The 23,917-nt window shown below is 40.8% G+C and overlaps 2 protein-coding genes across 12 annotated transcripts in view; both read right to left on the bottom strand.

Moving 5' to 3' along the window:
* LOC120418014 (protein sickie) overlaps window positions 1–23,917 on the bottom strand; it is a 295,005-nt gene that overhangs the window by 184,444 nt on the left and 86,644 nt on the right. Inside the window, exons 1-2 of one of the 8 annotated variants that reach the window (XM_039580311.2) lie at window positions 16,966–17,097; window positions 4,968–5,479 (exon numbers count right to left, since the gene is read on the bottom strand). The exons of 6 other annotated variants lie outside the window; for them this stretch is intronic. In XM_039580311.2, the coding sequence (XP_039436245.1) occupies window positions 4,968–5,036 (69 nt within the window). In that variant the 5' untranslated portion in view covers window positions 5,037–5,479; window positions 16,966–17,097. Of the gene's footprint in view, window positions 1–4,967; window positions 5,480–16,965; window positions 17,098–23,917 lie in introns of those variants that run through there. One more of the 8 variants, XM_039580320.2, reaches the window with a different exon arrangement.
* Window positions 22,618–23,905, bottom strand: LOC120418139 (mantle protein-like). 4 transcript variants are annotated; one of them, XM_052708403.1, is made up of 3 exons: window positions 23,763–23,905; window positions 22,916–23,695; window positions 22,618–22,861 (listed from the first exon to the last, which is right to left on the bottom strand). In XM_052708403.1, the coding sequence occupies exons 1-3, from the start codon at window positions 23,766–23,768 to the stop codon at window positions 22,667–22,669; spliced, it is 981 nt and encodes a 326-aa protein (XP_052564363.1). In that variant the 5' UTR covers window positions 23,769–23,905; the 3' UTR covers window positions 22,618–22,666. The 4 variants fall into 4 exon arrangements, with proteins under 4 accessions (XP_052564363.1, XP_052564362.1, XP_052564361.1 ...); XM_052708402.1 differs by having other exon boundaries at window positions 22,618–23,335; window positions 23,372–23,695; XM_052708401.1 differs by having other exon boundaries at window positions 22,618–23,455; window positions 23,492–23,695.

Genomic DNA, 23,917 nt, shown 5'->3' with positions numbered 1-23,917 from the left:
TGTTAAACTGCCTCATGCTTCCCAAAAGTGCCACTCTCTTCATTTCTAATCAAGTTCAACACGCAAAATAAACTGCTCTGACGACATTTTCCCTCGGAATCTTTCTTACAAACACGCCGCCACCACATCGACCTAATAAAAAGTCGTAACATTAAGCTAGCAAGTACGCACGTGGCCTCGCATTAGCGCGGTAACAACGTCTCATTTCCATCCATTTTCATCCAGGGCCCGGAGACTTCTTCTCGAGGAAAAACGAGCAATTTTTCATTTCCTCTCCTTTTTCTACTGCTTAGAAAAGGCGCAAGGTGCACACATGTAGAAAGGTGTGCCAAGAAAAGCCAAAGGACGTTCTTGAAGCAGGCGTCATTAGCTCTGCGACGTTCGTCGCCTTCTTGGATGCAGATCAGACGTTGTTCGTGTGATGGAAGGAAAAATCCTGTCGCACGGAGGGAAATTTGAAATTGAAATCAACGATTTTTCACTCCTCGATGCAATGAGCTAAATATTTTTCCAGTGAAAAATCAAGAAATTTTCTTTGAGTGCACCCCCTCATTGGCGTCGCAACCAAAACGCTTTTTAAGAAGATTATTTTTTATCTTCTCAACATAGGGGAAATATACCCATTTTAATCACTCTAAGCCGTTCGACCAATTTTCATCACTTTTGCCGTTTTTCGCTATTAAATCAACATTTTCTTATGTATCAACAATGGAGAATTGATTGCTCACTTTTATTTGAGCTATTTATTACTTTGGAACAGTCAAAAACACTTTATGAAAGCTGTAATTTATGATCAAAGTGCTGATAGGCTGATAATAGAAATAGGCTGAGAAAGGGCATGTTTCCCCTATTCACACTTTTCGCATGCCTTCCAACCGGTTTCCCCTCATCATCAAGCAAAACGTCGTCGTTTTTCGGAAAAGTGGCGTAGCGCACTTCATTATAAATGATGGAGCGTGAAGTTAGATTTTAATCAGCTCATCACCCTCCTCGTTTTCCAGGTCGAGAAAAAGAGAGGGCACAGCCTCCTTGGATTTTTCCCCACCACACACCAAATTCTAACGCAGCGCCTTCTTCGTCGTCGTCGTCGTGTGGTTATTAAAAAGTGCTTTTCCTTTTCATTACGGCTGTTTTTCCACTTTGGTGCTGGAAAAACGAATTTTCTAGTCGCGCTGGCGGTGATGGTGTGTGGTTGATGAGACGTGATTAAATGGAACAAATGGACGGATGGATCTCACACTTTGGAGTGGCTTGCTCTGAAGATGTAGGGAAAAACGGTGACAATTTGACGCACACGCAAATGGTCGGAAAAAACCGGTGGCTATTTTTACAGCCATTCACCGGAAATAGCAAAGTGTTTAGAATGAATTATGAATGTTGTGTCTCCCCACCAGACTACTTTGACTGGCGCTGGTTGGTTGATTCGTTGGAGTTGTTTTGAAAGGTGTAATCTGACTTTTCCTCGACGACGCGATCTTGTGGTCTACGGAAAACAAGATGGATTGGCAAACATTCATTAACAAATTTGAGATGTTGTAGGGACATGAAAAAACATGTTCAACAATTGAAATGAAAAAACGCAAATGTATATTTTTCTGTCTGACCATCTTTTTGTATAACCTAAAATAAAACCAAACTGTAAAAAATCGAGAGACAAGTCATTTAATGAAAATTTAATGTTCTTTTCGAATCTGCAATAACCGGAAAGGTATTTTTTTCATTTAGAAATTTCATCTTTTTTCTTACTTTGCAGGGTAATTTTTTAGAGTGTTACAATGTTCTATAAAATTGTAGAGAAGACAATTAGATTATCGTGATTTAAGCATAAGCATAGGTGCCCACCCGCAGTTGCTACTCCGTTATTGACCAGGACCTCCAGAAGTTACATCCACGAGCCGTGGAAGATAAGTGATTATCGTGATTTTATGAAAAAAAAAACTTTTTTTGTGTAATAATAATTATATAAAACATTTTATGATAATTTTTGCTCAAACATTTTGAGATTCATTTTTTTTTTCTAATTAAAAAAAATATGACATTTTTTACTTTTATACAGAAATTCCACACAAAAATAGCACGATTAGAAAAAAGAATGGAAGGGGGGGGGGGGGGGGTTGGTTCGTTGACAGAAATAATTAGACCCCAATAGGGTCTTATTACACCGTAATGGGGTGGCCAAAAAAAATGATTATTTGCATCGATTTTTGCAAAAATCAAACTTAAAAAAATCGTATCTCCGCGATATAATTAGTTTAATAATTAGTTCAAAACATATCAAGGTATTGACGGAAATTTTTTTTTCGCGAAAAAATTGTTTTTTCGTGGGACTGTAAATTGCTATTTTATGAAAATCTAAAATGATTTCAAAGGAGTTAAAACATGCTAAATATGATTATGAACGCAGAAAAAAGCATTTTAACTGGTTTTCAGTTGATTAAACTTTAATTTTCATTAACATTTTGAAGTTTTTCGAAAAAAAATTTTACACCTTGACCCTTTGAAAGGGAGGGGGGGAGGGTGCCCGACAATAACTTTGAAAAATATTTGCAACGGCCTTAGTTACTGTTCTATACAATTTTGGTGCAAAATATTAATCCAGAGTCAGGATGTAAATAAGGTTTAAAAAAAAAAATCCCAGGAATTCCAGGGATTTCCCGGTAAATTCGACGAAAAATTCCTGTTTTCCGGGAAATAAGACGCTTTAGATAAAATGTTGCATTTCATATCATGAGAAAAAAATTGATGCCAAATTTTAAAATTGAAAAAGCTAAATTTAAAAAATGTAAATGGAAAATCTGCTTTCAACGTTTGTTTTTTTTTACTTTAAACGACTAAAACAAATCAAATTCAAATCAAATTCGGTTTTATTGGTGAATAATCAAGATACAATAAGTTCTTTTGAGGTACAAAACAGAGTTTTGGAGTTCCTTTCAGCTGTGTGTTACATCATAATCCATTTTGGAACAGTTATTGCTTGTAAATAAAGGTGTTACCAAGAGTAAGAAAAATTAAGAAAAAAAACTTACTAAACTTGCTAGGAAAGGGGATAGAAATAGAGAAAGCTTAAAACTAGATCACAATTTTTTATCCTTTATAGATGTGCTTAATCATTAATTCCCCGAGGGCTAGAAATTGCTCCGCCTTGTTACGGCAGCTCCGAAACCGCGTCATCATCTCCCCCGCGAGAGCAAAGAACTCCGGCAGGGTAAAGAGATCTTCCCCGGTGACTTCTTGCTGGGCCGCATTGCCGCTACCGGCAGCGACCACGCTGGCAAACGATCGCCCCCAGCCAGGAGGGAACGCTGAATTGTCCGCTGGAACCGTTCGCTGGCCAGCTGCAGGAACGGCTGCACTCGCACTTCGCTGAGAAGGGTGGGACGCTGCTGCTTTTTTCTTCCTCTTTTCCTGCTCCTCGAGGTAGGACTTCCGCGCGACGCATCCGCGGTAATTGCCGGTATGGTTACCGCCGCAGTTCGCGCACTTTACGCGCGGCTTGGTTTGTTCTGCGTTTTCCCCCAAGTCCGCCTTTCGTGGCAGTGCGCACACCTCCGAGAGGTGTGACTCACCGCACTTCACGCAGCGGGGCCGGAGGTTGCAGTTCCGCGAGCCGTGGCCGAATTTCTGGCATCGGTGACATTGCGCTGCGTCCGTCGGATTTTTTGAGTAAAACCGCCAGTTTACCCAAAAACCGTCCAACGCCTTAGTCCGCCGCAGGTCTTGAAGTTTGACGGTGCCGCGATCGAAGTACAACAGGTACAGTGTGTGTGTACCTGTAACGGTTGTCTTCCGCGAGAGGACTTTTATGTCTCGCGGCGTTATTCCGACACCCGAGAGGTGCTCCTTGAGGACGGAGATCGGGCGGTCTTGGTACCCCTGCAAGACGATCTTAACAGCGGTCTTCTGCACGGGGTCGAATGTGTAGAAATTGAAGTTTTTACGCTTCAATTTCTCCACAACCAGGTCGAAGTTCTTTTGGTCAAATGTGAACACTTGCACTGACGATTTACCTATTTTGAGGCAGTACACGAGGCCTTCCAGCTGCTCGTCAACATCGTCCGCCAACGTGTCCAAAACGAAAATTGGTGGTGGTCGTCGTTCCTTTGGAGTAATTACTTTTTTTGGCGAAATCACTTTCTTCCGTGTACGACCATCGTCGTCGTCGTCGTCGGTAGTGCTACCGTCGGTGTTGTTGTTGTTGCTTTCCTCGTCACTCAGTCTCGCGAACTTGTTACTGGTGGGAATGTTGGCGGATGTTGAAGCGCCATCGGTCGACGGATTGCCGGAAGTAGCTGAACGGAGCCTAATAGGGCTGCGATCCTGGACGCGGTAATTAGCGTGTAATAATTTCGGGTCAAATCCTTTGGCGCACACACTCCCAGGCGCGATGGCGGACGACGCGGCGTTGGTTTGTTTACCTTTTTGCACACGGCCGGTAGACGAACTTCGCGGGTTTTTCGAGGCCGCACTCGAACTGCCACGGTCACGGCCGGCCCTTGGCATGCTGGTGGAGCAAACTCGCGGCTAATCACGGTAAATTACGGCGAAAAATTTCGAAAAAACGATGGAGCACTGAGCACTTGACTGCTGCTTGCACTCGTGCGTACACGGAGGTGCTTGAACGACTAAAACAAATATACAAAATTGTTTTAATAACTTCGCTTGAAAATAAGTTTTTAAAAATTTCGTAGATTGGGCAATACAGAACGTGTTATTCATCAGCCGAGTAGGAATACTAATGAGAATGTGATGAAGATCTCAAATGTTAAATAAAATAATTGCAATGTTCGGGACACGAAACAGAAAATTTGTAAAATAAAATATGTTGAACAAATAAGAAAAAAAAATACAAGCCTTAAAGTAATGTTAATTGTTAATTTGTTAAGCCGTAAATTTTAACGTTGATTAAAGCTTTAAATCCGATGAATTAGTCTGTTAGTTAAATTACAGTTTAACTAAAGATCCTTTACCTGCGATAGATTTTTCGTCGCGGAAATATCGTCGTTCGATCCCTGGCCACTGACACATCGGCCGAGCATTTTTCCCGCCACTTGTGTATTGAAAACTGCCACCTGGCCGCCGGCGAGAACTATAATTCACCCACGCCCACGCCACTTATTCTTCCCAACTCCAACTGCAACTCTCCCCGGCTCAGGTGAGTCGACCGCTAATGAATCTCGTAAATCAATTTCATGGCAAAATTGAGACGAGCTCCGGTCGTGGACCACCTCGAACTGACTTCATAATTTAAACTTAATTTTTCCTCTTCCTTTTTTTTTGATGACTCAGACACACACACACTTTTCGAATGAAATTTCAAACGGTAGGGCACTTTGTATCAGACATAAATTTCCCGAACTCACATTCCATGCACTTGTCGCGCCGACCCAATGCGACCGACCACCGTCAGGTGCATAAATCAGAGATTTTCATTCATTACACTGGTCGACGAAATATTTCACGTTGGTTGCTTCGTTTTCTTCTGAAATGATTAAAATTTACAATTCCGTGACCCAGTGTAGTTTATATTTTTCTGCGGTTTTCTCGTTTCGGAGTTGACTCTTCCACACCACTTCAACAAAAAATGTGCCATCGACAGGTAAATTTGTCTCACTCAACGATTCAAAACAACACACGATAAAACAAAATGCTTCCGAAATCTGGATGGGGGCGACGATTTGCGTGACAATTTGTCGTTTTGTACAAATATTTCGGTGTGGCCACCGCAGTCTATTAGAAGTCGGCCAGACGGCGGGTTGACGCGCTCGCGCCTGCTGCGATTTCACGGTGGGTATAAAAACAATAGTTTTGGTGCATTTTACGAATTGATTCCGATCACGGGGCTTCGTGACTGTAATCACGGCGCAGGGGGGTGGCGGCGACTGATGATGCAGTGGGCCATAATTATTTGTCTATTTAAGTGGTGGCAATTTGTAGTGTTGAAGCGTTGAAGTGGGAATATGTGGTGCTTTGAGCGAGGGAGTGTTTAGTGCAGAGTTTGTCGAGCTTTGCTTTAATGATGCATTGGGGACTTTTGGTAAATTTATTGTCTAATGACATGAAACACGAGTGTGATTTTTTTAGGAAAAATCGTTCATATTGGAAAATCCCAATTTTGCGTCAACAAATTATATTACAATGTCTATTTTATTTTAGTTTTATTTTCTTACTTTTAAAATCAAATTCGAGTTCTGCAACCCCATTTTAGTCAAATTTATATATTTGATTGACTTTTAAATAAAAAAAAATCATTTTTTTTTCAATATTTCAGCATCGCCATTATGACCGCCATTTTGGATTTAAAAATTCTAAATGATTTTTGAGTAGTTTATGGGTCATTCTTAAGCCCAACAATAAAAAAAATGGGCAGCGAAAATTTTTTTTGTACGTGATTAGATCAACCGAAGATTCGTATATCCGAAGTGAATTTTTTACGAAGCCTTCGGATACTCGATTTTGGACTGGTTTTTTTTATTTAAATCTGTGTGCTTTCCTTAAAAAAATCATTTGATGATAACAAATATGAAAAAATCATTTAAAAACATGTTTGTAGAAATATTTAAATAATCAGTTTTTATATCAAGGTTTTTACCAGCAAGAAAAAAATCGGTTATAAGAAGACAACAACATTGAAAAATTTAAGATATTCTTTAAATTATGACATTTCGCAAATATTTTCGAGATTTTTATTTAGTCCCTTTTTTAAATTAAACTCCATGTATTCCTTTTTAAAAACACGAGCTAACAAATTTTAAAGCGTAAAATTTTATAATAATTTTTTTTAAGATAATTATAACAAAAAGCAAATAAAAAAATCTCAAAGTTTTAAAAATAACGTATTTCAATTCAAACCGACACTGAGAAAACCTAATTTCCTAATAAAATTACATTTTAAATATAAGTATGATTTTGCTTTTTTATATTAATACATGTTTTGAAAAGTCTTATTTTCGGTATTTTCCAGCCATAAAAAGTCATAACTCCGGTACCCGATTGGACTACCTTAAACTGACTTTTTTTTTCTCCTAAAACTTATCTAAAAATGCCAGAGATTAAAAAAAGTCTGTGGTCAAAAGTTAATTACAAAAGTCGAGATTTTTTCCGTGTAATAAAAACACATGAAATATTAAAAAAAGGTTAAGATTCGCCTTTAATGTATTTTTTTATGAAGACGATCACCGCGAAAACACTTCAAATAGCTAAGAATGAAATATGTTGATACCTAAAGTGATCTAGAATTTTCAAATCCAATATGGCGGCCAAAATGGCGGTGATGCCATAAAAAATGCATTTTGTAATTTAATAGGCAAACAATTATTCAAATTTGTCTTAAATGGAGTCGCAAAACTCGAATTTTATGTTTAAAACAAGGAAAAGAATGATAATGAAATACAATTTGAATGCATTTTTCAAATTGTCATTTAATTTATTACAACTATTTTTTAGAAACAAAAAAATATATAAGGTAAGGTGTTAACATAACTTTAATATTGAAAAAAATACTTTGCAAAAAAAACATATAATTTTTAAATCTGGCTTTCATGAAGTTAAAAAAAGGGTTGAAAATAATAATAACTTATAAAAAATATCCAGATTTTTTTTTAAACTTTTTTGTAATGTTGGTACCACAGCGTTAATTTTGACATTTTGGGCGTGCACAATTCGACCTGCGACCTTATTTTATTCAAATTTGAACAATAAACTGCCTTGAAAATAATTAAATGATTTTTTTTTCTTATAATTCATTACCACTTTGGTCACCATCTTGGATTAAAAAATTCTATATCACTTTACAGTAAATTAGAGGTCAGACCTAAAAAAAATCTTTGTAAAATTTGTACATTATTTTGCAATTTTTATAATAAAGCTTGAAATTTGGAAAATCAGCTCGGGCTAAAACTGTGAATACAATAAGTATCAGTCTTAGATATAATACTTATTTCCAATGCTTTAGTAAATATCAAATTAACCTACTTTCAACAATTCGATGCCTCTGTGCTCTCTTATGCTTACTAGATAGGAAAACCAGTCAGTTTAGTACAAGAGAGCACAGAGGCATCGAATTGTGTTTATGTATCAATAAAAAAGGTCAAATATCAAAATAAAATCTTCACAATCGCTTCTGAATGTTATTGCCAGCGATTGAAAATCGTTTGTTTTTTTTTTATAAATATCAATCATCTTCATTAAATCTTAGAAATTTAACACTTTTTCAAATAGACTGTTTATAAAAAGAGCAGAAGTTTCATTTGGCCATGCAAATCTCCACACAACAAAGTCCGACACAAAACTCTCACACGCACAATCCCTTCTTCTTCCTTTTCAACAGACCACCTTCAACATTCCCAAAAACGTTTGTGTTTACATTCACCATCTCCCAGCCTTTCGATCCCATTCGAGATTGGTCTATTGTTTGTACAGTCTGGGACACACCAGAACGCAAAGAACTTCCCCGCAAGAAGAATCCCATTTCCAGAACCTGATGCTGGCGAAGCAATCGGAACAAACCCGGTCGTTGTTTGTTTTTTCTTCTTCCTCCTTACTCTTTCCTATCTGTTGTTGTTGTTGTTGATATTGCTGTGTCTCCGTGACGTTTGTTTGTTTACCAAGCTGCATCTTCCCGCTTCCCATGGCAACGCTCATTCTCCTACCCGCCTGCTTGGACGTCGTCGTCTTAGGAAATAAAACCAATTTTTATTTAGACAACTGAATTATTTAAGCAATTCGACCATAAACCAGATCGCATCGGGGCCCTTCGGAAGGAAGGTAGGGCCGCCCGAAATGGACGCGCGCCGTAAAAAGATCTTGAAACGTTAAGCTACTGCTGCTCAGCTAAGACGAAAGTGCGGGCGCGGTAATTGAAATCAGTAATTAAAATCAGCTCGCCTCCATCAAAACAAATTTATTTCTCCCCTTTTTTCGGGACGTGCATGGGTCGGGCTATTACTTCGGCCTTCGCTAATACTGGGCAGGGGTGGGGACGATAAGTAATCCCCGCTGGAGAAAGTAAGTAAGGCGCGTGCAGAGCAGGGAATTAACCCGGGCATGGTCTTCGGGTCAATAGGACCCAGTAGCACTATAAAAGTAATTGTAACTTTTGACCAAAAACACCTAGAGATCTGAAATTTTGTGACTTTGTGTATCTTACTAAGACACACATTCTGGCCAAAAATGAACTTCCGGAGGCCACCGGAAGTGCCCACCAAAAAAAAACTGACACCAATGGTATTCCGGGTCTATAGGACCCAGAAATGTTTTCGGCTGCCAAAATTCGAGATTGTAACCGATTTTGAATGTCTTGACCGCAAATGAAAGGCTAGGATGTCTACTTTCTGAATCCGACCGGCAGAACCGGTTTTGGACACCGTGGCCACCGGGAACCTGCTATAACCGAAAAAAGTCCTTTTTGAGGCCCCTACTTTGAGGACCTGTATCTCCGAAACGATTGCACATAACAGGTTGCTTCCAGTTGCATTCGACAGATAATAACCTGAATTTTAAGCCCCAGAAAAAATAATTGGTCCATAGTGTCCACCGGTTCCGGTAACCCGGAACTTCCGGAAAACTTGATTTTTGCAGTTTTTGACATAAAACCGTCACACGGACCAGTCTTTTGAAACGGATTATTTTGCATACCATTGCAGAAGGATACTACATACTACCCCTGACTGTTTGGTATCGGTTCTGGCCAACTGTGGCCAATCCGGAACCGGTTCCAGGGTACCACTAAAACGGTTCCAATAATTGTCACGCTAGAAACCCGTCATGTTGCATATCAAACTTCATGAAATTGCATGTTATTTTTTTTTTTTTTTTTTTTTTTTTTTTTTATTATTATTATAGAGACTTTACACCATTGTGCATTCATCTCTTCAAGGTGGATAGTGAAAGAGGAAATATTACAGAGTTTAAAATCACTTCAATAATTATTACCATGCCTTTTTTCTAACGATTTCTCTCTATGTTTCAAATATTTAGCAGAATATTTAAAGAATGAATTATCAAGTTCTTCAAGTTTATCTTCGTCCTCTTCTTCCAGGGATTTAGAAGTTATCTCACAACACTTTTTCTTATAATATTTTGCTTTTATGACATCTTCATCTTCTTCATCTGTTTCTTCTGCAGCCATCTCTCTTCGTTTTTTTGTTAGTTCTTCTTCCGCGTCCAAATATGCCTGTAAGCGATTTCGGCGGCGGGTGTGCTTAGAAAGCACGGTCTCGAATCCATCGTTGTCTTCTTCGTCGATTTCACTTGTTTCCATTGCATTTTGTTCAGGTTTACTATTGTTGCTTTTACTGCTGCTGCTGCTTGGCTCGGGTTCAATCGGTTGTGTACTGCTTTTTTGGTTAACCTTTTTACTCGAATCCGCACATTTTTTGTTCTTTGCTTTGAGTTTGCAAAGCGATTTTTTGCCTACAATCGTCACTGCTGCAGCAGCATTGTTTACAGTGATTAATTTCGGCGTTGGCTGTTTCAGCAACATCCGCAGGGTCCGAACTCCATTTGGGATCCCTGGGAAGAAGTTAATCCAGCGGTCGTTGGTGATGGTCAAAACTTCGCCGTATTTACTCATCACTTTGACTACGTCATCATTGCTTATGCCTAGAGGTAGGTCAAGCACACGAACTTCCGTAGCGTTGTTGTCCAGGTAAATCGGGATTTTGCAACCCTGATATACCAGAGGTTTGTCGATGATGGACGAGGCCATTGCTGAGTCGGCGAACTGCAACACGGCTATTTTTCTTCTATTGCATAATTGCAATGCTCGCAAGTTTTCTTGGTTTACTTGAAGGTCTGCGAGAAATTTTTTTACAAGCTTTGGGCTTGGTTGGTTTTGGAGTTGACAAAAATCCAGAACCACACTGTTTTTGTCTACGGTGCACATTTTAAAAAAAGCGGCGACGCGCACACAAACTGCGGACTGGCGTTGAGAATGCGACTTGCAAGGTCGGCGGTTACTTTGCAACTGAAATTGCATGTTATGACCATCTGAGGTCATGCCGATGTCCTTTGACCCATCCTGGTCACTCCGGAACCGGTTACCGGTGGCCACTGGGGGACACTATCGGAATATGCAATGAACCCTATCATCCGACGTATCAAACTTCATGAAATTGAAAGTTATGACCATCTGAGGTGATGCCGATGTCTTCTGACCTAACCTGGTCACTCCGGAACCGGTTACCGGTGGCCACTGAGGGACACTATCGGAATATGCAATGAACCCTATCATCCGACGTATCAAACTTCCTGGAATTGAACATTCTTACCATCTGAGGTCATGCTAACGTCCTTTGAACTTATCTGGTCACTTCGGAATCGGTTTCCGATGGCCACTTGGGGACACTTGTGGAATATGCTAGAAACCCTATCATCCAACGTATCAAACTTCATGAAATTGAAAGTTATGACCATCTGAGGTCATGCTAACGTTCTTTGAACTTATCTGGTCACTTCGGAATCGGTTTCCGATGGCCACTTGGGGAAACTTGTGGAATATGCTAGGAACCCTATCATCAGAAATATCAAACTTCATAGAATTGAAAATTATTACTATCCATGGTTATGCCGACTTCAACTTACCTTACCTGATCAATTTGGAACCGGTTACCTATGGCCACTGAGGGCCACTCCGGGACCGGTTACCAGTGGGTTTTGGGGAACATTATCGTAATATGCAATGACGGCATATCGAACAACATGAAATTAAACAATATTACATCTAAGGTAATTACGCTAACATCCTCTAACTCTATCTGGCTTTTGGAATCGGTTACCGGTGGCAACTGGTGTACACTTGTGGAATATGCGGAATAGAAACTCTATCGTCCGACATATCAAACTTCATGAGGCCGTCTTTCTCTCAAACCGAGTGTTGCCGAGATTTGGGTGCAGAAACTCTTTCATCTAACCTTTGATTTTGATATTTTAGATATTATAGACACGCAAAAATCGGTATTTTCTCGGATAGCTAAACTACACTATTGGCGAAAATCCTCTAAATGCGAATCTAAACATGTTTGGAACTTGCTACTCGGCATAACAGAGTCATGTTGTTTTGGGTACCAGGGCACTGCGGCATTGAAGGCATTGAAATGGCTGATGAACTTGCCAGACAAGGCTTATCACACATATTCGTGGATCCCGAGCCGTTCCTTGGAATCCCAAAAAGTGCCGTGAAGCAAGAAATAACTAATTCGTCGCTTGTGTGCTATCTATCTCCTATCTTTTTACAGCAGACGTGTCACAAGATAGCACACAAGTGACGAATTGAGGACAATCGCAAATCGCTTCAATTTGGGGCGAGATGCGTGGATTGAGACAAGCGTAAACTTTTATCACTCCAAGTCCTTCAATTACCAAGAAACTTCTTGGCTTAAACCATAGGGAACTACGAATACTCGCAGGGCTTCTAACAGGACTTTGTCCTGATAGATATCACCTGCACCAAATCGGCATGGGGCCTAACAACTTCTGTCGTTTTTGTTTAACTGAGCTAGAAAGCTCGGCACATTTACTCTGCCGGATAAATGGATAAACCATATCTGCAAAATAACCCCTCGTCTACCGATCCCATGGATACAAGTAATTTGTAGTATGGACAGAATCCAGGGTACATTACAAAAGATAGCCTTCTTAGGTGGTCGCAGTGAGCTTAACACAATTGCCCATTGTGAAAAAAAAAGTTTGATATTGATAGCCAGATTACAAACTATAGTAATGAGAAAATGGTGAAAGATTTTAAATCAAAAATATGTGTAATATTACATGAGGAATTGGTGATTTTTCATCAGTTTCTGGTGAATTTTCATTAGGTTCACATTTTTACACATTTTTTCGGTAAAATTACTCAAAAAAGTGGTTATCCGAATTTTCAACATTCCAAAATTCACATATTTGTAAACCTACATGTAAACTGTCCTCATGCATTTTATTGCGATATAGAAGGATACAGATGTTGGCATAACCTGGGATAGCAATAGTTTTAAATTTTATGAAGTTTGATATATCGGATGATAGGGTTTCTAGCATATTCCACAAGTGTCCCCAAGTGGCCATCGGAAACCGATTCCGAAGTGACCAGATAAGTTCAAAGGATGTTAGCATGACCTCAGATGGTAAGAATGTTCAATTTCATGATGTTTGATAAGTCGGATGAAAGGGTTTATTACATAATCAGAGAGTGTCACCAAGTGGCCACGGGTAACCGGTTCCGGAGTGACCAGGTTGGGTCAGAGGACATTGTCTTGATCCCAGATGATCATAACTTTCAATTTCATGAAGTTTGACACGTTGGATGATAGGGTTCATTGCATATTCCGATAGTGTCCCCAAGTGGCCACCGGTAACCGGTTCCATCGAAAACCGATTCCGGACCAGGTTAGGTCAGAAGACATCGGCATCACCTCAGATGGTCATAACTTTCAATTTCATGAAGTTTGATACGTCGTATGATAGGTTTCATTGCATATTCCGATAGTGTCCCCCAGTGGCCACCGGTAACCGGTTCCGGAGTGACCAGGTTGGGTCAGAGGACATCAGCATGACCTCAGATGATCATAACTTTCAATTTCATGAAGTTTGATACGTCGTATGATAGGTTTCATTGCATATTCCGATAGTGTCCCCCAGTGGCCACCGGTAACCGGTTCCGGAGTGACCAGGATGGGTCAGAGGACATCGGCATGACCTCATATGGTCATAACTTTCAATTTCATGAAATTTGATACGTCGGATGATAGGGTTCATTGCATATTCCGATAGTGTCCCCCAGTGGCCACCGGTAACCGGTTCTGGAGTGACCAGGATGGGTCAAAGGACATCGGCATGACCTCAGATGGTCATAACATGCAATTTCATGAAGTTTGATATGCAACATGACGGGTTTCTAGCGTGACAATTATTGGAACCGTTTTAGTGGTACCCTGGAACCGGTTCCGGATTGGCCACAGTTGGCCAGAACCGATACCAAACAGTCAGGGGTAGTATGTAGTATCCTTCTGCAATGGTATGCAAAATAATCCGTTTCAAAAGACTGGTCCGTGTGACGGTTTTATGTCAAAAACTGCAAAAATCAAGTTTTCCGGAAGTTCCGGGTTACCGGAACCGGTGGCCACTATGGACCAATTATTTTTTCTGGGGCTTAAAATTCAGGTTATTATCTGTCGAATGCAACTGGAAGCAACCTGTTATGTGCAATCGTTTCGGAGATACAGGTCCTCAAAGTAGGGGCCTCAAAAAGGACTTTTTTCGGTTATAGCAGGTTCCCGGTGGCCACGGTGTCCAAAACCGGTTCTGCCGGTCGGATTCAGAAAGTAGACATCCTAGCCTTTCATTTGCGGCCAAGACATCCAAAATCGGTTACAATCTCGAATTTTGGCAGCCGAAAACATTTCTGGGTCCTATAGACCCGGAATACCATTCGTGTATGTAGAAAACGAAGACCATGGCCAGGTTAATATAAATAACTCAATTAAAAGGCAAAACCTTTCTGCGTCCTTATCTAAATTTGTTCGAATTTGGCTAAACATGGTTACGTGCTCCCCAGATGGTGCAGAAACGGCCTCGTAGTTCACACCCTTGCTTGGATGACCCATTTTCGGGGCGACCCTCCGAGGAGGGTCGTAAATTCCGTCTTCCGATTCGTTCTCAATCTCTAGGAGGAAGTTGGGCCGAAAGCGAAAACGGAAGTAATTTCTAACCCCGATATTTTTTTTCACGTCATTTGTCCTCCCTCCCTACGGCTGGAACCGTAGTAGGCGTTGAGTTACATTTTTGACGGTTTTCAAGCTCCGACCTGGCTGGGGTTTGGGAAACACGTGGCCTACTGCGTGGGGTCGAGGAGTTGACATCGGGAGTAAATTCATCAAGGCCTACCTTGCTTGCGCGCAGGGTACCAGATTAGAATCTTGATTGAACGGTTGGGTCCGGATTGTTGACATTTGAACTTGTCTCTTCCGGTGGGAGATTGATGCCCTGAACTACCTTTTGTAATGTTGATTGAACAACCTCTCCGAGGTGATGTGTCCTCCGATTGAGTTGTTGTCAACGGTGATTTCTATCCGATATGGTTTCACCCGGGTGTGACCTTCAGCGAGCAAGAAAATCGTTCGTAACTTCTTCGTTGATACAGTTAACCAAGGCGCAATTACGACCGATAGGTGAGGTAACCTTGTCGGGCCCGAAAGTGTCCATTTAAACAATATAAAAACACCCAAAAACCAGCTGTAAGACATCATTCGAGTGCGATCATCTCACCAACTCAGTTCAGGTCCGAAACTCAGTGGAGCTTGCGAACATGAAGGTAACTAGCCAATAGTGGTAAGAGGTCTAATTGATTCAGCTAATCAACACCCGGGTTTGTTTCTTTGCAGGCGTTTGTGGTGTTGTCGGTGGCCCTGGCCATCGCATCCTGTGCGGCAGTCGAGCAAGAAGCGTCCAAGAAGGACAAGCGAGGCCTGTGGGAGCTCGGAGATAACCATTACGGATTTGATGACTACGACCATCATCATACCAAGGTGCATCACCACACCAAGGAGATCGTCACGAAGCACGTGGACCGACCGTACCCGGTTGAGGTTGTGAAGAAGGTTCCGTATCCAGTGCATGTTGACCGTCCTTACCCAGTGGAAGTCGTCAAGAAGGTCCCATATCCAGTGGAAGTGATCAAACATGTTGACCGTCCTTACCCAGTCGAAGTGATCAAGCATGTTGACCGTCCTTACCCAGTTGAGGTCGTCAAGAAGGTCCATGTGGATCGCCCAGTCCCATACCCGGTTGAGGTCATCAAGAAGGTTCCAGTCCATGTGGATCGTCCCGTCCCATACCCAGTGGAGGTCGTCAAGAAGGTCCCAGTTGTTGTGGAGAAGAAGGTTCACGTTGACCGTCCCGTCCCATACCCAGTAGAAGTGATCAAACACGTTGACCGTCCTTACCCAGTTGAAGTGATCAAGAAGGTCCCATACCCAGTGGAAGTGATCAAGCACGTTGACCGTCCTTACCCAGTTGAGGTCGTCAAGAAGGTCCCATATCCAGTGGAGGTCGTCAAGAAGGTCCCGTACCCGGTTGTCCAGAAGGAGTTCGTCGAAGTGCCCAAGCCTTACGCAGTTCATGTCGAGAAGCCCGTCCCAGTGCTCGTCGAGAAGAACCACCATCACCACGTCGAGAAGCACTGGGATCAGTACTGAGAGGTCGGAGTTTGTGAGATCGAATGAGTATACGGATATTAGAGAAATCTGTCACCGCGCTCCTGTGGCGCGGAAGCAAAACCAATGGTGGCGCGGTGACAGATTTGTCTGAAAACGCTATAATAAATGTTAAGTTTTGTACAGCAATGAAAAAAAACTCCATATTTCTCAATGTTCGCGTTGATGACCTGCCCAGAACAATCTAGTTGTTTTGATCCTCGGCCTACTCAGATTACACACTTCAATCAAGCCCAGGAAATGGCCCAATTTCGCTTAATAGTTTCCCATCAGCGTCATCTTCGTCTTCATCCCACACCCCGAAAAAAAGGTCGATCATTTGAGTTGGGAACCCTCAATCAGCACTGGAGTTGTAAAAAAAACAACAAAACTACGCGCTCGCGCGCTCAGCGCGAAGAAGCTGTCATTTCCGCTTAACCGTCCGATATGTCATCTTCACCAACTATAGATGAGAACCTATCCCGCTAGCAGTGCGACTCTTCTAGACCCATTCGTCACTCTTCACCGCAGCACCGCATCTTTATTGCACACACACTGTAAACAACGCACTTCTTCGTGCCGCAGTCGTAAACTGCGCTTTTTCGCGCACTTGTGACGCGCTGGTCAAATAAAGCGCCATCTATTTCACCGTCACGTCACAAGTTCTTCTTCATTAGCCGTGTACGCCGCCCCGTCGTGTCACTTTTTGAAGCCGCTGCGCCGTGAAAAGTTATGAAAACATTCTCACAGAAGAAAAAAAAAATATACCCCGTTGAATCTTCACCATTTAACTACCAACTACTTGCGCAATTTCGTGTCGCAACTCTAATTAGAACTCCCGCAGCACGTGCATCCAAGCAAAAAAAAAAAACTCTCACGCGCGATGCGCAATACTCCCGATCCGATCCAAGTAGCCGTCGTGCTGCGCGCAAAGAAGAACGTTCCCGACGTCAACGAGTTTGGCTTAGTACTGCCGTTGGAGACCCTTCCCGACGCATTGCTAGGGACGACTAGAGCTCCAAAACATACGCGTGCGCAACACGCGTCAGCGTCGACGGCTACTAGATCGGGGTGTTGTATTGCGCATGCACCCAAGGTTTATTCACTCTGACGCGGATGATCGGTGAGTTGTGTTCTAGCGGCGGACGACGGTGTATGCAAAGCATGGCTCACTTGGATGTGATGCCGTACCGGTGCGCGATGGGGATATCCCATGATTTCAGTGTGCGGATTTCGTAGAAGAGCCGAAGGGTGGTATGCAGTTGGGGGAAGGGGAGTTACGTAATTTTTGTGTTGATATTCAATATATTTGTTGTGGATGTGGAATCGATACTTTCTGTTCTTGCTACTAACAATATTTACCACCCTTTGTTGACTTAATTAATCTAAAGAGTTTTAGACATTCTACAAATAACCCCGATCGACTATTTTGCTGCAAATTCTTAAGTTATGGGTATGCAAACACTAGAAGGTCCCCACAGTTACGTGCCAATTTATTTTTTTCCGTTTTGTTAGGGAGTCAAATGATTTTCAGAAAATTGTTGATAGAGACGTGATTGTGCCATTTTGTCGTGTATCGCGTTTTGATGTTTCGAGAAAAAATCGTGTTAATGTTTCACTTCCAATAAACAAAAAGATGATACTCTTAACAGAACATCGGTATTTAACAGTGGGACTATTTATTTCATCCAAATTATCATAATTATTTTTTTCTTTCTATTTTTTCTAATTTCTGATTTTTACAGACTATTTAAGTTCTTTAATTCCAATCTATTAAAAAGATCTAAAATAAGTTGAAAAAAAATTCGTCGAATTTTCAGGGGGTTTGGTTGTACATTGTTAAAAAGTCTTTTACATCCGGTTCAAAAAACTGAATGTCAAAATCAAGTGCAAAACTTGTTTTTCTTAGTGCGACTTAAGATGTTCATATTACCAAAATGTGGATTCAATGTGATTTATGAACTGCAAGTTCTATTAATTTTTGAATTATAAAAACGGAAAAATGTGTGAATTGAATTTCCAAAAATCCAGAATGATTTGTAACATGTATGTATAGAGATGCTAAGGTGCTTAGCTGCTCAAAACAGTCCAAATATTGCATGTATTATGAGAAAACTTCTTCAGAATCAAACAAAGCTTGGATAGACACATTTTTTTTGTAAAGATTGCTCAGATTATGATGAATGTCTCAAGGGCAGATCAAATCTATAGTTTTTCAAAAGGTCCAATAAACAAAATTTAAAATTTTAGCTTTTTGGGTGTTTTTAAATCCTTCTTCAGTAACACTCAAATAACAATAAGTGAAAATTTTGTTTATTATACCTTTTGAATAGAAAACTCCAAAAATGTTGGTCAACAAATTTTGAACTTTTTAGCCAATTTTATTTTTTTTAAATGTTCAATGCTGTTGCGAACTAGGACAAACAATCAAAAACATTAGATAAATTTGTAAAGATTTCTTTATGCTATATTTTTTGTTGAATTTATTCACTAACATTTATTTTCCTTATTCTATATACAAAATTACAAAAAGCGAAACAATTCATTTAGAATATTTTTAATCTCAAAATGCTTCAACAAATTACACTGTCATTGTCTTAAATTGCATACTAAATTGTACCTTAGGTTTATCTCACAAATATCGTTAATTAAAATCAGAATGTTCAGATCAAGTTTAAATATGGTGGAGCTTTTAAAAATCATCATAACCAGAAAGAATTTTGATTTACATTCTCTTCTTCTTTTCGGTAATTGGTAAATATATAAATTTTACCTGAGTTATGCTCGCGCATCGGCACTTGTAGATGGATATTGCTTTGCTACGAACTGCTTGAAAACTATCCACAACACTTTTTTTTTCCAACGAAGTGTTTAATTCTCGTCGTTTTCGCAAATCGACTAACGATTTCAAATGCACAAATAAGCTATTTTGCAAAATTGTTCTCTGCATACAAAATGGGGCTGTCCATACACAAGTGCCAAGACATTTTCCGAAAATCTGTTTGTATCTTGAGGTTGGATTTTCTGATCACCAAACTTTGGCAAAGTTGTAAGTCCGGTTTGCAACTATCTCTTCTAATAAAATGTCAAAAGTTGTGTAAAAGTTTCTATTTTTTACAATTTTGATCTTTGTTTATCCGACTTTTCGTAAATTTTAGCAAATACATAAATTAACGAAACTTTATTTTTTTTTCCAAGTGTTACTGGCCCAATTTTTAAGTATTGATTTCATGGAAATATTTGATATTTTTCAGTTTTACGTAAACAAAAATATATTTTTGCAATTCCATCGTGAAACTACTTACTTTTCCTGTCATTCTTGAACGACGAAATAGCCTACTTTTCTGTACCAAAAATAACAGAATCGAATAGCAACACTTTTCAAAATAAATGCTGAAAAGTTCTACTTTTCAGCACTGAAATGGGTGCTGAAAAGTTTAACTTTTCAGCACTTGTTTCGAAAAGTAACACTTTTCAACATTTTTTGATTTAAACGATTTATTGACAAAATACATGAATATTTGAGTTAAAATTTCACTCAATGGGTGTTTTTCGGAATTGCATAAAATGTTGTATGGAACTCGTTGCAAAACTTGATTTTTTCAGCACTCTTCGTATTTATCCAACTCGGTGAACCTCGTTGGATAAATGTACGACTCGTGCTGAAAAAATCCTCTTTTTGCAACTTGTGACAGTTTTAAATTTAATGGCATTCCAAGTTTCTTATTTAATTTGTTTAAATTCAATCCAAACTGAATTTTTTATGAAAAATCCTTTTGTTATGAATTTTTACCAAAGTGTTTTCTTGTAAACTTCAAACTAAGATTTAATTGTGGATGTTGAAATAAAACATCAAACGCATTTTTGCTGATGTTCCGCTTGACGTTATGAAATTAAATTCGCACGCTTTTAATCTGAAATTTTGTAAGAATCCCATTGTCAGTCATCCATTAAGAAAAATTGCGAATTTCACGGGATTTCTTAAAAAAAATCCAAAATACACGAATTTTACTCTTTTCGCGAAATCGTGAGAAATCACTAAACCTAGTAACTATTAAACCTTATCCCTTAAAATTCAACACATCATGAACAACAAACAAAACATTTTCAAAAAAAAAAAAAATGTGATTTTCCTTCAAAAGCTCGATGGTCTGGTCAAAATTTTAGTTAAAATAAGAGCTGAATGTTAATGTAAAGCAGCAAGTTTTCATTTGCGGACGCAATGTTAAATTTTAAATTGAGCTGCTTCAAATAATGCTACGCAGTAGAAAAATGCTATGTATTTTTAAAGGATAAATATAACCTCCTTTATGTTGTAATTTTACCACAATTTAGACTGAAAAGTGACTTTATCGTAGCATAGTTGTAAAATTACACAATATGTGGTTAAAGAGTAATCGCAAGTTAGAAATAAAAATTTTCTCACATTTTTTGCGAAAATGGCGAAACTTGCGGAGTGTTGCCAAGTAGGAGGTGGTCCAATTTGGATGAAAATTGGGATTTTTACTTATTTTGATGGTATCGACTGTTCAAAGAATTTGAGCTTGTTTAGAAAATGTCGATTTCATCTTCACATTTCTGCTAACGATTGAGGTGGAAGGTCTAGTTTTATTTTAAAACCATATTCAAGAATAGAAATAACGATTTTTTTTTCTTTTTTATGGTACAAGAAATCAAAAACGAAAATATAGAAAAAAAATATCATAAAAATTAAGAAAATAGGTATCAAAAAGTTAAAGTTTAGCTACACCTTCACTGCATACCACCCTCACCCACAAAAACTTTTTCGGGGGGAAACACTTCAAGTGCGCTCGCTCTCGCTGCCCCGGCGTCAGTGGTTGCTACGATGATGATTGTCCACACCGACTCTACACTCCCAACAACATTAAACTACTCAATACGGTTGCACGGCGACGGCACACGATCACCGTCGTCGCGCATAAATAACCCCTCGCCTTCTTCGATCTCGCGACGACTCCCATACTCACATGCTTTTTTTGTTTGTTGTTTTTCCCTTCTAAACATATGATGAGCGTACGTTCTGACGCTCTGGTGTCTGCATGACGAAACTGGGAAGACCACAGAGAGATACCATATGTATGCCGGGTTGATGGGCTAAGGTACGCGGGACTCGATGTTGAAGGGTAAAAAGCCAGGAAGTTGCTGGGAAATCTTAGAAATGGTTGTTTTTTTAGGTGATCGACGTGTGCCAGCAGAAGCAGTTGGGTGTGGAGTACGCGCACAAGGTTAAAGAGTTGAATTATGGATGCCATAATGGGTACAGTTTATGCGGATTTACGACCTTTGTTTGGGTTGGTGAAATGTTGATTTCAACGCGGAAGGACGCCGTTGAGCGCACCGAACCAAATCGATGTTTTATTCGTCGATTGACTAGTCAATTGTTCGCGAACCTCGAAGGTTTGGATAAAATTATAAACTCATTAAAAATTTCGACAGCTGCAACCCGGCAGTAGCAGGCCATGCCTGCGAGGGGTGATTCAAAGCCATGCTGCCAACCCTAAAACGCGCGCGCCCAACATTATCAAACAAATTGCCTGCGGTAAATCTCGCTCCAGCATAATTTGCAGCGCTTGGCTTCTGTTATTGACACCACCCGGCCCCGGCACAGTAAAAAGAGATAGATGGGACGGCCGTAAAAAAGGACGTTTGTCCCCATCTCCCCCCACTCCACGTGGCCTTCGTTTGTTCTTTCACACCAGAGCAGATAGTGTGCTCAGATTACAACATAATTAACGTGCCTCGACCTGCTGGTCATCATCCCAGCGCCTACTGTGTGTGTGTGTGTGATGTTAACTCTCAAATTACGTCGTTCCAGCATTCCTTTGGGGTGGGACAGCCGACCCCAATTGTCCCCCAGCCGCGCGTAGTCGCGATTTTTTGTGGACATTTTTGCATAATGAACGAGATTTTTTTTTTCGTGGTGGAATCTTTTATGTGGCTGGACACGGGTCCTTTCACTGCATTCTTTGAAACCTTTGATGGCATTGTGGAGCAATTTTCAAATTTAAAATTTATTCAAGGGAAGGCGGGCTTTAATTAATGTTGCTCAAATTGCTTTGCCGTACGCGCTGAAAAGGGCAGGTGAAAGGACCAATTTGGAGCGATTTTCCAGTTGAAATCGCGCTTTTCAACAGGCGCAAATATTTGCAGTTCAATTTATCAATCAATTTCATCTGTTGGCGTTACCCCAAACCCACTGCTGCATTTATGCTCGATTGCAAATGGTCAATGTTTGGACTGGTAAATTACATATTGATCAATACAAATTGAACCATTTGTCACGAACAGATGAAATTAATCGATTGCAGTCTGGAATGGATTTTTGGAGCACCCTGTACTCGCACCGTCAAAGTCAAGGCCTACTCCGCGAAGCATTGCAGGTCATCACGCAACTGAGACAGATTTCGACTTGCTGTACAAAACTTAACATTTATTACTCATTCGATCTCACAAACTCAGACCACTCAGTACTGATCCCAGTGCTTCTCGACGTGGTGATGGTGGTTCTTCTCGACGAGCACTGGGACGGACTTCTCGACATGAACTGCGTAAGGCTTGGGCACTTCGACGAACTCCTTCTGGACAACCGGGTACGGGACCTTCTTGACGACCTCCACGGGGTACGGACGATCAACATGGACTGGGACCTTCTTCACGACCTCAACTGGATATGGGACGGGACGGTCAACATGGACTGGGACCTTCTTCACGACCTCCACTGGGTATGGGACAGGGCGATCCACATGAACTGGACGATCAACTGGGTACGGGACAGGGCGGTCAACATGGACCTTCTTAACGACCTCAACCGGATATGGTCGGTCGACATGCTTGATCACTTCCACTGGATATGGGACCTTCTTGACGACCTCCACTGGGTAAGGACGGTCAACGTGCTTGATCACTTCCACTGGGTATGGGACAGGACGATCGACATGAACTGGGACCTTCTTCACGACCTCCACTGGATATGGGACGGGGCGGTCAACGTGAACCTTCTTCTCCACAACAACTGGGACCTTCTTGACGACCTCCACTGGATAAGGACGGTCAACATGCTTGATGACTTCCACTGGGTAAGGACGGTCAACGTGTTTGATCACTTCCACTGGATATGGGACCTTCTTGACGACCTCCACTGGGTAGGGACGGTCAACATGCTTCACGACCTCCACTGGGTAAGGACGGTCAACGTGCTTGATCACTTCCACTGGGTATGGACGGTCAACTGGGTATGGGACCTTCTTGACGACCTCAACTGGGTAAGGACGGTCTACGTGCTTGATCACCTCAACCGGATACGGTCGATCAACGTGCTTCGTGACGATCTCCTTGGTGTGGTGATGCACCTTGGTGTGATGATGCGCGTAGTCATCAAACCCGTAATGGTTATCCGCGAGCTCCCACAGGCCTCGCTTGTCCTTCTTGGACGGTTCTTGCTCGACTGCCGCACAGGATGCGATGGCCAGGGCCACCGACAACACCACAAACGCCTGCAAAGAAACACAACCGAGTGTTGATTAGCTGAATCAATTAGACGACTGTTGGATAGTTATATACCTTCATGTTCGCAAGCTCCACTGAGTTTCGGACCTGAACTGAGTTGGTGAGATGATCGCACTCGAATGATGTCTTACCGCTTGGTTTTCGGGTGGTTTTATACGATTTTAAGGAGCGTTAATTTACACCGATTGTGCTTTTGGGCGGTGGCGGAT

Source organism: Culex pipiens, chromosome 2 (assembly GCF_016801865.2).
Source record: "Culex pipiens pallens isolate TS chromosome 2, TS_CPP_V2, whole genome shotgun sequence".
NCBI lineage: Eukaryota > Metazoa > Arthropoda > Insecta > Diptera > Culicidae > Culex > Culex pipiens.
Note: the sequence above shows the minus strand (reverse complement) of the source record. Positions and strands in the feature narration are given on the sequence as shown.